The sequence below is a fragment of the Lepisma saccharinum genome, chromosome 3, assembly GCF_977018435.1.
Source record: "Lepisma saccharinum chromosome 3, izLepSacc3.1, whole genome shotgun sequence".
NCBI lineage: Eukaryota > Metazoa > Arthropoda > Insecta > Zygentoma > Lepismatidae > Lepisma > Lepisma saccharinum.
The window spans coordinates 18,134,904-18,149,379 of NC_139231.1; the positions used below are offsets into that span (position 1 = coordinate 18,134,904).

The 14,476-nt window shown below is 37.9% G+C and overlaps 1 protein-coding gene across 3 annotated transcripts in view; it reads right to left on the reverse strand.

Moving 5' to 3' along the window:
• Nucleotides 1-8,176: 8,176 nt before the first annotated feature.
• Nucleotides 8,177-14,476, reverse strand: part of LOC145984929 (uncharacterized) — a 30,175-nt gene continuing 23,875 nt past the window's right edge. For all 3 annotated transcript variants that reach the window (XM_083118338.1, XM_083118336.1, XM_083118339.1), the window contains one exon: nt 8,177-8,980. In XM_083118338.1, the coding sequence (XP_082974464.1) occupies nt 8,721-8,980 (260 nt within the window). In that variant the 3' untranslated portion in view covers nt 8,177-8,720. The remainder of the gene's footprint in view (nt 8,981-14,476) is intronic.

A 14,476-nucleotide genomic window follows, 5' to 3' on the forward strand; every position in this document is an offset into this window, starting at 1 on the left:
TCAGTAGCTCCTTCCTCATTCATCCTCCCCAAGTTTAAATAAATAATGATGGTCAGAACATGACATCAATGATTCAGGCTTCGTATGGTTATTTTAGAAACCTTTTGCATTACTTTTTTATGTCACCTAGAATATTTTAGCATGACATGAATGAGCTAAAAATGTCAACATTATATTAGAATGTAACAACCAGAGCTATTCTGACTGGCGACATTTCAGCTTTGCAAACAAAATTTTTGGCATGTCTAGATAAGGTAACAATTTTGCAAGAAATTATGTTAAAAGACCTAGCAAAGGCAAGTGGACAATATGTTTTCACTACCATGACATGTAGAATGGATCAAATGTCTCATATTTGCAAATACATATTTGTTCACGGGATGTAACAAAAGCATCAAAAATGGAGTCTCAAAATGCACCACAACCTTGTACAGGGTGGCGACAGACCTGGAAAACCGGGAAAAGTCAGGGAATTTGAGGTGTAAAAAAAGTCAGGGAATTTCGTCTTGATTGACTTTTTAAATTTTTTTTATTTATTTATTTATTTAAAGATATCGTTATGGAACTCTGCATGGGATGGGAACAGGAAATCTCGTTCGTAAGATTCGCCCTCGCTTTTAGGCCCCTTTTATGCGCAACACAACCACGGCGCCAGAAACCAGTGATGGCAAGAGGAGAGAGAGAGAGAGAGAGAGAGAGAGAGAGAGAAATTTCTCTCGTCCTGGCTTCTCGGCGGGAATTTTAAATACGAACACTCTTTGTAGGAAAATTGTTATAATCTACTTCGGATAACTTTTGTTTTGCAGCTAAAACATCAGCGCATGTGTACAATTCAGAACGCCGAACCGAGAAAGGGGGTTTGGGGTGCGCGAACCACGAATTTCAATGGGAAAAAAACATAATAATCTGGAGTTTGCCCCTCTTCTCCCACTATTTTGAAGAGAAACCGCGAACTTTAGTATTCTCTTCAAAGAATGGATATTTCTCAAGAGAATGAAACATGTTTCATGTTCTTGGCTGCCATACAAGTTGAATAATAAGCCAAAATGTGATTTTTACGAAAAATAGGTAATTTGCATTTTTGGAGGAAAATTGTTATAACTCGGACACTATGGGAGCAATCTACTTCGGATCAGTTTTGTTTTTCAGCTAAAACATCATAGCATGCAACCGTGTACAATTCAGAACGCCGGACCGAGGAAGGGTGGTTTGGGGGCACAACCACCGAATTTCAATGAAAAAAAAACCTGGAGTTTGCCCCTTCTTCCCCCGCTATTTTGGGGAGAGGGCGCGAACTTTAGTATTATTTTCAAAGAATGGACATTTCTCAAGAGATCTTAACATGTTTCATGTTCTTGGGTGTCATACAAGTTGAATAATAAGCCAAAGTGGGATTTTTACGAAAAATACGTAATTTGCATTTTTGGAGGAAAATTGTTATAACTCGGACAGTATGGGAGCAATCTACTTCGGATCAGTTTTGTTTTTCAGCTAAAACATCACAGCATGCAACCGTGTACAATTCAGAACGCCGGACCAAGGAAGGGGGGTTTGGGGGCACAACCACCGAATTTCAATGAAAAAAAAACTGGAGTTTGCCCCTTCTTCCCCCGCTATTTTGGGGAGAGGGCGCGAACTTTAGTATTATTTTCAAAGAATGGACATTTCTCAAGAGATCTTAACATGTTTCATGTTCTTGGGTGCCATACAAGTTGAATAATAAGCCAAAATGGGATTTTTTTTTGTACGAAAAATAGTAATTTCCATTTTGGAGGAAAATTGTTATAACTCTGGTACTATGGGAGAAATCTACTTCGGATAAGTTTTGTTTTGCAGCTGGAACATCAGAGCATGCAACCGCGTACAATTCAGAACGCCGGACCAAGGAAGAGGAGCTTGGGGGGCGACCCCTGAATTTCAATGAAAAAACCCACAAAAATCTGGAGTTTGCCCCCTCTTCTCCCACTATTTTGGGGAGAAGGCGCAAACCTTAGTATTCTCTTCAAAGAATGGACGTTTCCAAAGAGAATGAAACATGTTTCATGTTCCTGGGTGCCATACAAGTTGAATAATGAGCCAAAATGTGAAACTCTGTTCGGAAATGTGGCATGGATATGTTGCGGAGAGGGGGAGGTTGGTCATCAATATGAATTTCCCAGGCTTGCTCCAGACCTGTGTCAGACCTTATGGGAGTAGTAAGGGGACTTGTAAACAGATGGAGGGGATACGAGCGGGTGGGGCCATCCGATAGTTGTCGGACGTCGTAGTAAGGCATTTTGTTGGGCAAACTGAAGGAACATGGAAACTAATAGGTTCCATTGATACATACGATTTTTGTCGAATATCGCCACCCGACAAAGTATCTCACTACAACATGCCACAGAAATTGCATGGACTGCAACATCCAACAAAAATCGCATGCATAAACAAGAAGAGCTTTAGACTGCAAATATGCTGCTCGAATTTTGTTACTCTTCTGCCTCACTTCACGTTATGTAATGTAGCAGTGATTACGAAGGTTTTCTTTCATCATCCTGACGTATTACTGGTTTCGCACAAGTTAACATATGTTTACAATGACATTGCACTATTCTTAGGTAACAAAAAGAATCCAACCAAATGGGATATATATTGAATAGCCACGAAAAAGTGAAACATAAATCTGCATTGTTGAACGTTATAAAAATTGGCAAGTGCATGCTCCCAACCTCAAATTTACTGCAACACTAGTATTGCAATGAAATTAACACCACTCTCTGTCCTGTCTGTTTAAACTCATGAGAGATGGTCATTAATCTCTCACTGAGTAAGGTTAATGTCCAATATTATGAAATAAAATACTATTAATAAATATGTAAATATTTTAATATCATATTTACTCAAATCATTCAATCATAAAAGCAAATCACTTTCTTCAAGAATTGACTTTTCTCTTCCAGCCCTGCTAAATTTTCACTTCCCATCTACTGATTTATACGAGGGGTCGCCAAAAAGTAATTTCCAATTAGTAGGGACATTGATTTTTCGCAAACGCCGAAGCCGTGAAAAATGGTAATTTTTCGCCCGTTCGAAATATCGAAATAATACGAATTTAGCATAAAATGCGAATTATTGGCGTTATTAGCTATTTTTTTAAAAAAGAAATGTCCCAAAACAACGAAAAATTCCATGAAATCCAACATTCTTGTCTTTTCTAGGCCATGTTTGTGTACATAGAACATGCAAGTTTTCCAACATTTTACTCGAGTAAACTATAGAGTTATACGTACATGGAATAATTCCGACAGCCACATTAAATCATGTATTTCCCACGATTTTTTCAACTTCTATCAAAACCATTTGCATCACAGAGCAAAGTGGCAAGGTTCTAACAGGAGATCGAGTGTGTATCTACCGTCACACAGGAGCCACATCTTCGTATTTGTCACACGAGATATGTTTTGAATTACCAAGCTAAGTGCGCACATCGGCATTTGTCGAGCGAGTAATAATGGAGCTCAGTCATTAGGGCGTCTGACTACTATGCAAGAGACCCGGGGTCGATCCCCTGTGGGGGAGAACCGGGATGTTTTCCACCTATTCAAACTGCTCCGGCACCCATCCAGTATCATATGAAGCTGGTACCTTGAGGAAACTTGGAGGGATAAAGGTAGCCAGAAGCGTGGTGCTGATCACGTCACCCCTACCTTCAGCCGTGATCAAGAAAGTGTGGGGCTCTAACTCCACACCCCTACTATACACCTTCATGGAAAAGTGCAGGGGATCACTTTACTTTTACTTCCTCAAAAATCTGTTCCAACATATCAAACTGTCACAAAAATACGTAGACCATGTGACCTACAATTTAAAATAATAGTTTAAAACCACAATGGAGTATTACGTTTCGGTATATTTGGCAGATAAATGTTCTAAAACAAAAATGCGAATTTTGAAAAAGGTAACACCTATTCAAAGATAATGCCAATTTTTGGTGCCATAATATATCGGTATCTGTCACGTGAGATTGATTGATTTTAATTTTTTGGGTGCGTCGCCACTTATGGTCATTATACACCCTTCAGTATATATGGGGAGAATTCCATTATCTAAAATCCTTACCTTAAAATTAAAGAAGAGGTATGGAAAATAACTTTTCCAAAATGACTTTCAAGATATCAAACTCTCACGAAGAGGCATAAGCCATGTGAGTTACAATTTGAAATAGTAGTTTAAAAACACCATGAAGGTATAATTTCAGATATTTGCCAGAAAATTCGCTAAAATGGAAATGTGAATTTTGGGAAAAATAACACAGTTTAGTAGAAAATAAAAAAATAAACCAATTTAAAAAAATATATATCAAGGTCCCTCCCGATTAGGCATAAATATAACAAGAATATCCGTTGTAATTTATTGCATTCGTAACAGTGAGTCCTAACCTAATTTTCGGCATTATCACCACCATTGTTCTGGCATTTATCGTAGCATGGCACTAAATTTTGTATGCCCATGGTATATGTGTCTGACAGAAAAGACTGGAACTGTCTCTACCGCAGTGTAACTGTCAAATCCTTGCCCTGCCAGAAACCTCTTCAGTTAAACAAAGAGATAAAAGTCTGTACATTCAAGACCAGGGCTGTACAGGGAGTGGTCCAAGATCTCTCACCTGAAGTGATGCAAAGGGCCCTTGTGTACTCAGCTGTATGGGGTTGTGCAAATTCGATTGGCCTTCCGTGAATTGTCTGCACCATCGTCTGACCATACTATCACTCACGACGTCCGGTCTGCATACCTCACACGATTGCTGGTGGCTCTGTGCCAAATTCTGAGCGTGCAATGTAGGCTACATCGCAGTCGGTGGGAGACTGTATGAGAGCTGCAATCTTTAACCTAGAACTGTCCTAAAACTGCTGCATTACAACTGTACCAGATTACAGTTGCATGCCACTTTTTCCTGTCTGCATGTGTGTGTGTCGCTCTCCGACCACTAGTGCTGCGTATAGGCACCATTGGACCTTTTTTCAGGATTCCCCTCGTATATGAACTTTCAGAAGCTTTTATTATTAGAGTGTTCCTGTTTTAATGTGTGGTTAGCTAAATCAGATACCTATACAATGCAATTCTATAAAATCCTTGTGTTAAATTTCTAATACCTACATACCCTTTTCGTCAGCAATAATGGTATATCTGCATGTTGTCAGTTTCACAGTACTTCACTTGGATATACTGTACTGAAGCAGAAATCCCATTGATAATGTAAGGAAATATGACACTTTATTTTGTTCGATTCAATTGTTTCACTTATATGCAAGAGTTAAGTTGTTTGCTTTACAGAGAAGAGAGAAGTAGCTTTATGCATTGAAAAATGAGTCCGCACTCATGGTTCTTGCAAGCAGAGGGTTCCAAACCTCAGTGGAAATATCAACATATAATACCGAGAATGTATAAGGAGACTGATAAATTACAAATTGTATTTCTTAATCAATCACTCTTCACTCTTATCTCATTTAGTCGTAACTTTATAAAAATAATCAAGTATTTTATTTTAAACTTACTGCGTATGACAAAATTCCGTAATCCTTCCCTAGCTTGTGAATTGTAATAATTTTCCAAATTCACTATTTTCTGGTTTGAATTCAAATCATAGAGAATAGAGAAATGAAGTCAATTTCATAGAAAATAATATTGGTACTTAAGAAAACCATACGTGGATCTGTGTGAGTTTATTATTTCTATTTGCAAAAACATCGATTTAGTTTAGTTTGTAATTGTCAGGGAAAAATGTAAATTTTGTCCTGGAAAACCTGGAAAAGTCAGGGAATTTTATTTCTGCTTGTTTGTAGCCACCCTGTTGTAACTCCAAGATTTTTTAACACTTTGGTGTCTTTTCCATTTTGTCAGCTTTTATGACAAAATAATATATTCATACTAATGCCAAAACCACAAATGTGCAATTTTTTACTTTTCACCTATAGCACTTTCTGACTACTTTTTGTTGATAAGATAACTATGATAACTCATATGACCTAATTCATTAGCCAGGCCAGACTGGCCCACCGGAACACTGGGCACCTTCTCATCTCGGCACCCTTCCAAAAACAAATTGTGCAATTTTTCTTCCACTGATCACATTCGGTCACAGGTATAGCAGGGGTGAATAAACCTTTTCTTTTCTGTTCTCTCCTGGACTTCCACAGGGGCATTATAAGGGCCGAGCGACTCGGGTGACTGATAAGGGGAGGGGGGCTTTAACCTTCATTCAAGTTAATCTTAATTCAAGTTCAAGTTCTTATTTCTTTGTCATCGCTTCTACATTCACAACTTTTGTTACTGATTGATATCCTTCTTCAATCGACTATCCATCAACTTTCCTCCCTTTATACAAGGATGGGGGCTTCCTTATGGACTAATCTTTTATAAAGGGTGTCCCAACAAAAGTGACAGATTTAATATGCTTGCTTAATATAATACTTTTTTAAAAAAATATGTTTACATCATTACAACGGGAAAGTGTTCCGATTTAAGAATGCCAAGTTTGATTTACGCAACATGTCTTCAGGTTGGATTGGTAACAATGTGCTTACAAGTTCCTTTATCAATGATTATTGCACATTAGTTGAGATGGATCGTTCCACAAAGGAATTAAGATTTTTGATAGTGAAAACTCATTACAAGAATGGAGAGTGTTATGCAGATACTGTTAGGAAGCTTCGTGCAATCCTTGGAAGTGAAAGTGCACCTAGGGAGAGTTGAACATTAAAACATCACGCTCTAGATCTAGGCGGGGAACATATGGCAGATGTCATATTTCATTCTTAAATCGGAAGGTTTACTTATTGTAATGATGTAAAAGTTTTTGCCAATTTGTAAACATACAGTATTTTCTTAAGCATATTAAATGAGTCGCTTTTATTGGGACACCCTATATATCCTATTGAACACGGTGTCCTTAGCATCAGTAATTGCCCTATCCTCGTACGCACATTTCAAGCTTTCACTACATTTTAAAAAGGATTATCCAGTTTCGACTTTTATACTTCCAATCACTAATAACAAGTCTTATTAATCTATTAACCCACCTTGGGGCATTGATTAGAACGTGCCACCACTATTTCTGTGTACACCAAAAGTGTAGACTTGGTGCAACGGCTGGGACGTGCCACCACTGATCTATCAAAATTTCCACAAGGGGATAGTAATAAGTTCACAGATTGAGAATGTGTTTGCAGACCCAAATTTATATCAGTCTTTCCACTTCTTTGCATTTCATACATACTTGCATATGAGAAGATTGTTAATTTCACAAATATTAATTTGTCATCTCCATATAGAGACTACAAGCCGAGGTGTAACTATTCTGAAAAAATAATAATAATAATAAAAAAAATAATTGTAAATTAATATGGAATGCACCTCGTATTTTTGGTCATTTTTGCTGCATTTCTTAGGTTTCTTTTTGCTCCTTCCCTGTTGTTTCGTGAATTTGTTAGCATAACTTACATTTTAAATTCCCTAACATGGTCTTTTTAGTAAGTTCGCCATTAATCAAAAATATGTTCAATGCAAAAGCACAATATTATTGATACTGAAATCCTTGACAATGGATAAAATAATTAATTCTACTGGACTTAAAATACTTTGGGTGAAGTCAACTTTGAGGTTCCCTTGCAGGCCACTACTATCGCTTTAATCTGTGGTTTTAAAGTAGTCACTTTAAAAATTTATACTGATGCACTCGAAACAGAACTGTATTTTCAGATGCTGACTGACCAATGTATCATGCAAGACCCACTCTGAAAGGAGGTAAATGACTTATATGTATATATATAAAAAATCCTGGCAGTGTATTTTATGTGACTGTGAAGTAAAAATAAAGAAAACTACATTAATACCTAATTGCTATTTTCCCCTTTGCTTCGCTAGTTTAAATCATAAAACAACTGGTTTTATTGAATTATTCCACTACTCTCTTACAACTGATCGAAAAAACTTTCATTTCAAGAGTGAAAATTATTGTTAGATCATTGTATAGGTTATTTTTTCAGTCATCACTTTCCAAGCCCTAGTGATCACCAACCCCAGGTTCAAATCACAGCCTGGGCAAGATGTTCCATGTTCATCATCATATTACTATCACTCATCCTCATCTTTGCAATTAGCTAAACGTGGCAGAAAAGTGAAGTAAAATAAAGCAAATTCATTAATCAACAGTGATCACCAAACACCATGTGAAAAGATGCTGGTGGAAATTTATAGGTTAATGTCCCCTACTGACCAAAACAAATTCTGGTTCCTAAGTTGTGTCTACAGTTTCAATCAACATGGAATCTTGAGTTTATAATATAATCAATCTATAATTACAAAAACATAATATTTGTCTTTAAAATTTATGAAAGTTCATCTTACACAAATTTTCTACTTACAAACAACCTTAAATCATAACGCGTTTAAATAGTTGAAACAAAAGTTCATCAAGTCATGTGTTTAACTGATCAGAATAAATACTCATAAAATATAATTTATCTCCAGTGTACATCACTTAATCAATGTATCAACTTCTTCTAATTCATACATTTTCTGCAAGTATTTATCAATTCACTGGTGTACTTGGTAACACTATATTTTTAATGAGAATGAAGGTTTATGAGCAGAGTTCCTGTCTCTTTGTACATTTGGATAAAATTGCAAAATCCTGTCTTTGCAAACTGAATACTCCTTGGAATTTACAATAGCAGTTGCTATCACTTGATAACGTCCTTTGTTGAATTTAGTCTTCTCATGCGTGCACTGGTCCCTGGTAACAGTCTCTTCATGCTGCGTCTCTTCTCCCGACTGTGTGTCTTCTCGTGTTGCCGTAGGTGCTGGATCAGAACGAATCTCCGGTCACACAGTCCGCACTTCAGAGGCCGCTCTGCACTGTGAATCAACAGCCCATGCTTCTGCAATGTCGACGGCTGCCGAAATCTCTTCTTGCAGAGTGAGCAGGCATATGGTTTTTCACCTGCAAATTGAAATGAAAAAGTTTTAAATGACACATACCACAAGTGTCACAAAATAATCACCCTATGTCAAGAAAAAACTGCTTCCTGTTCTAGTAAAGACCACAGATTAATGTAGACAACAATATTGAGACCAAGAGATCACAAGTTATTGAGCAACTTTCCAAGCTCTGGGTAAGGTTTTGTGGGTGGCTAGTCTAAGATCATGATAAAATTCAAGAATAATTCCCAGTTTTCAAGGCAAACTTTCCAAAAATTCAAGGGTACAAGTAAATGTCACCTCTATTTTAAACTTACTTATTACTGGCCCCTACCCCTACACACACAAATATAATAACATGATTCCATGATTGATTGATTGGCTTTATTTTACTTCACTTCTTGTGCCACTTTTGGCTGATTTGCAAAGATGGGAATAAGTGATGATTTGATTCAATTGAAGAACGGACACTCACAAACATTCATGCCCAAGCCAGGATTCAAACCTGGGACCCCTGGCAACATAGAACGATTTGATAACTATTCCGCCACGAGGGACGGCTGCATATGATTCCTCTGTGTCGAAAAATTAGAGATAAATTTCGTGATTCATTGTTAAGTGTGATATTCATATATATCCGACTAATAGTGTAATAAAACAAAACACACACCACATTGCATCACATTGTATATCTTGTCAGTAGTGTGTCCGACTTCTACGTGGGAACCTGGGTTCGAATCCCAAGGAGGGTGATTGGAAGTGGGAATTTTTCAGGTCTTCTTCCCTAAGAACGTGCACATGAGCAACCAACAGACAACAAACTGACGTTGAATTTCCATCATAAAGGAACACATAGCTTAAAAGCTCAATAAAGGCTATACTTGGCACCATCCCATGACTTACTATGTTTGTCAGATTGTTCTGCAAAGGATGTTAATGAAGTACATGGAATCAGAAAATTCTGTTTTGTTTTTCACTGCAGCTATTTTTTTCCAATCTCCATAACAAAAAAGCTAAACTATAAAAAACTTTGAAGAATTTGGATTAATAAGTTGACATTTTTCATGTCAATGGAGAAAAAATCATGCATAATTTCTGGAAGTCAAGGAATTCTCGATGAGTAGCCACCTTGTTTTAATATCTTTGCCCATTGCGTACATAAACTCTGTTCTTTCAATTGAACTGTAGTACAGAAGGGACGAAGAAACATGCTTTTATGCAAAAAATCACTTAAATTGTTTCAAAACTGATACATTTAATCACTGCCAATTAGACTTAACTGGCTGATACCATATAGAAAATCAGGCTTTTCATTTTTCCAATTTATTTACCTATAGAAGACATTCTTCCCTACCCTAAAGCTTGGGTTCTTTTCAACAATCATTTTCTTCATCCACATACTGAAATCCCTTTATTTTCTAAGAACATGAGCTTCGGGTATTTAACAGGAGAATTACTTTAATGGTTAAATTCTTAAATCCAAATTAGTAATAATTCTCAAACTCTAAATGTACAGGTTCCAGGAAACACCAGGATCAATATTAGATTACAAGAAAGAGATAAATTAGACTTTAATACCAAGTACTTTGGAATAAGTCTGTTCTTATAAAATGTGATCCATTGATTTGCAGACTGGCACGTGTCATTGTTTGTGCTATCGGCTAACGAGGCACTCATGGCCATTTGTCAGCATCGTAGAGTGTTGATGAAGCATGCACACAACAGTTTCCGTAATTCTTTTAATAAGTGATTTACTTACCAGATTTATAAACGACGGTGTTCAAACTAGTCACCTTTGATGTGCATGCACACACACACATTTTTGATACATCTTTATTAAGACACTCACTAACGTAAGTGACTGGCCGCGGTGGCTCAGTCGGTAAAGCATCTGACTACCATGCTAAAGGTCTCGGGTTCGATCCCCGGCCGGTTCAAATCCGGGAACTTTTCTAACAATGGAAGTGGCACCAGCACCCACCCAGCGTCGAATAACATGGGTACCTGGGGGAAACTCTGGGGGGTAAAGGCAGTCAGGGGCATGATGCTAATCACATCACCCCCACTCACGACCGGATCAAGAAAGTGTGGGACGTTACCCCCACACCCCCTATATGCCTTCATGGCGTTATGCACAGGGGAGCACTTTACCTTTTTTTTTTTTACCTAACGTAAGCTGGCAAGGGACGCTATAGTGGAGCCCAAGTTAAGAGTTCAGTATGGGCTCTTATGGGCTTTTACTTTTGAGATCGCCACCCCTAAACAAGAGTGTTTCTGTCAGAAACAAAAGTCGTTAACATTCGAAGAGAAAAAAATAAATAAGCAAAAACCAGAAGAAATGTAAGGCATTGATAGTGTACACCTTCTTTTGCAATTCGGACCACCCAAACAAGACATTTTCCTTTCATATGTTTATAGTGATTTGGGGAGTTAAAAATAACAGCCGTCCGACAGTTGCCACTTGCTGCAAACATGTGTTGGGAAGATGGAAGGGGGCGGGGAATGTTTAGGCAAAAGTTCGTGAATAGGCTTCCGTCGGGAGACAAGTGGTTTCTTGTTTGCATGCCCGCTTTCCCATTTTGGGTATTTCTTGAAGGAACTTATTATTATAATTATCCTACAACAGCAAGATGACAAGGGGTGGTATTATTAAGCATAAAAGTGTCCAGTCTTACAAGTAAAGAGAGACAAATTGTAATAAATATTATTGTATACTTAAAGCAGAAAAATCCTGGTAAAAGAGTTAGTTGGACTCCAAGCGAAACCGCTGAAAAGACTGGAATTTTGTTCAAAACTGTTTACAAATTAATAGCGAAGGGATTAAAGGTCCTCTTTCAACACAAAACGAGGAGAAAAAAGCCAAAAAACAACAGGTACAGAAAATGCAACGGCTTCGAATACAACTTTTATACGAGGCTATGTGCAGCGAAAAGTGCCAGGCACATTGTACACATTGGCTGATTTTTTGGGAGGAAGTTCACTTGCCCCTCCCAAAATGATGACTAAGTATTATGAAAAGTATTGATAGCATCATATTAAAAGATCAAAGAAAAGATCGAGCCGTTTTCCCTAGATAGTTAAAAGAATGTCTGTCTCCTTCTTTCTGTAATTATTCGTCACACAAATCCAATAGAACTCCTTTTATTTCACACCTCTACTAATAATTGATTGATTGAGTTTTAAATCCACTTTTATGCACAGATAGGTTAATTGTGACTGGACCTACAGTTTTATGTGAGATACGAACCACTATTGTGCCTCCAGCAGGTATCGAGCCCTGGATCCCTTAATTATAATCCGACGACAGAAATTCTGCTAATGCTATCCCCTTATAATTGAAGGGCCCTAAGTTCGTTTCCTGGTGGATGTACATTCTAGGATGGATTATACAGTACGTTGAAGGTTCAGTCCTGATTATTTCATCAGACCAAAAATTAGACCAGAACGAACCCTTGTAATTGTATTGATGCGAATGACGTGACGTGTCCAATGGGACAATGTGCTGGTCATAACTCCCCCTTCGATAAGTACTCCTAAAAGAAGAGGGCCAACGGTAGGAGAAGATGGCATATAAGGACCGGCTACTAAAAAGTATATGTATCACCCCCCACCTCTTCGAAAACACTGGGCACACCACTGATATAAGGGCACTTTTTGACGAGTCGAATTCTGCACATTATGTCTCCAATATTACGTAATGCTTACAGCATATTCTGTGCAGGTCTCAGAAAAAAAATCTAGACCCGCCTATGATTGCAGAGTCGTGGAGCTGCTGCTCTGCAAAAATAATGGAGGGACAAAACAATAAAGACACAACAACAAGACTTTCTATGCTGCCTTACGAGTGGTTTGCGAGCACCTACAGGTCGGCGGGAGAGATTTGCTTTTGTGCATGCCGGTAATGAACACGGTTTTGCCTCAAATGAGACAGTGTGCCGAGAAATGTGAAACAGGCCTCCCCGATAGCAAAGTGGTAACGTCCTGGCCTCGTAATCAAGGGGTCCCGGGTTTGATACCCGGTGGAGGCATATAGTGGTTCGGATCCCAGTTTAAACTGTAGGTCCAGTACCGATTAACTTTTCTGTGCAAAAAGTGGACTTGAAGAAAAAAGACGGCCAACATACATGATAAAATGGACAGCAAGACGTAAGACAAGTATATTCGGGAAGAGTTACTTGCAAATCTCCCTCCATAGACTGTCATTACTCTGTACCACAGCCGCATGAAAGAACAGCTTCCCATCAAATCATGGAGGAAGGATTTGCATTCTTGTATTGAACAGTACCCATTCCGTTGATCACTAACTTTTGTTGCGGCGTGTACTACAGCAGACGTTCGATGCACGCCGGAGCCTTCTTCTACTGTGCACCATGTGGCAACACTGTCTCCATACTGAAGTCTTAAGTTGGGCTCACCAATAGAAACATGTTTTTACGGAGGTCCTGAAAATAGACTGAAGTGATACGGTGGTTGTTACGTATTGTGTTTTTATAGTGTATTCAACCGCAAAGTGTGTTATGGCTCAGCAAATGTTTTCTACTGCACAGTGAAATTCAAAGGTGATTTGAAACAAGATTTCCAGAAATAAAAGTTCCATGCGATTTATATTTCTATGGTAAATTAAAAAATGCTGCATACAAGTCAAATCCACACATCCTGAAAGAACTGAAATGTAACATCTACCAAGAAATTACAGACATTAATCAACAGGAACTTCAGCAAGTTATGGATAACTTCATCAAGAGGTGTCAAAAATGTGTGGATAACGAAGGTGGCCGGCCAGTTTCAGCACCTTCTTTCTTAAATTGGTAAGTAAATTAATCACTCTTTAAACTAGTTACGAAAATTTGCATGCTTCATTCACGGAGAGCCTACAGTGGCAACATATGACCTCGTGCACCTTGTTTGCTGATAGTGCAAATACCAACGTGGCAGTCTACACTTCAATGAATTGCTCTGTAGATTTCTTTTAATAGAAAAGTGGCTTTGGGGGGATGGAAATTTTTGTTTTTACCATTTGTGGTCAAACTTTTTCAGTTGTATCCTCAGTTTTGGAGCTAGAAGTTCATAATGCCATATTTTGCAACTACCAAAACAATCTTACATAGTTTTGGACACTGCAAGTTCAACTAAATCCTAATATAACTTTCATTGGCCCATCTGCTACAAGTTATTTTATAAAAAACTGATTATTTTCATTTGTATTATTATCATCACTTTTATTCATTATACTGTTCGATGAATGTGTTACCCTCCAACTCTCTTTCTCCTTACTGCCAGAATCATAAAAGGTCTTACATCCAAAGCACAGCAACACCAGAAAATGAAACATCACGTAGTCCATAGTCAAATGCATGCAACAAAATTTATAAAATTTATGAACCAGACTGGAAAACAATATGGATGATCAGGGATCGAAAAATCCCAGTTGCCAGGTCGCCATGGCGACTAAAATTTTAGCCTGGCGATTGTGATAGTTTCCTGTAATATTGCCATTTGCATGTACAAAATTTTGAAG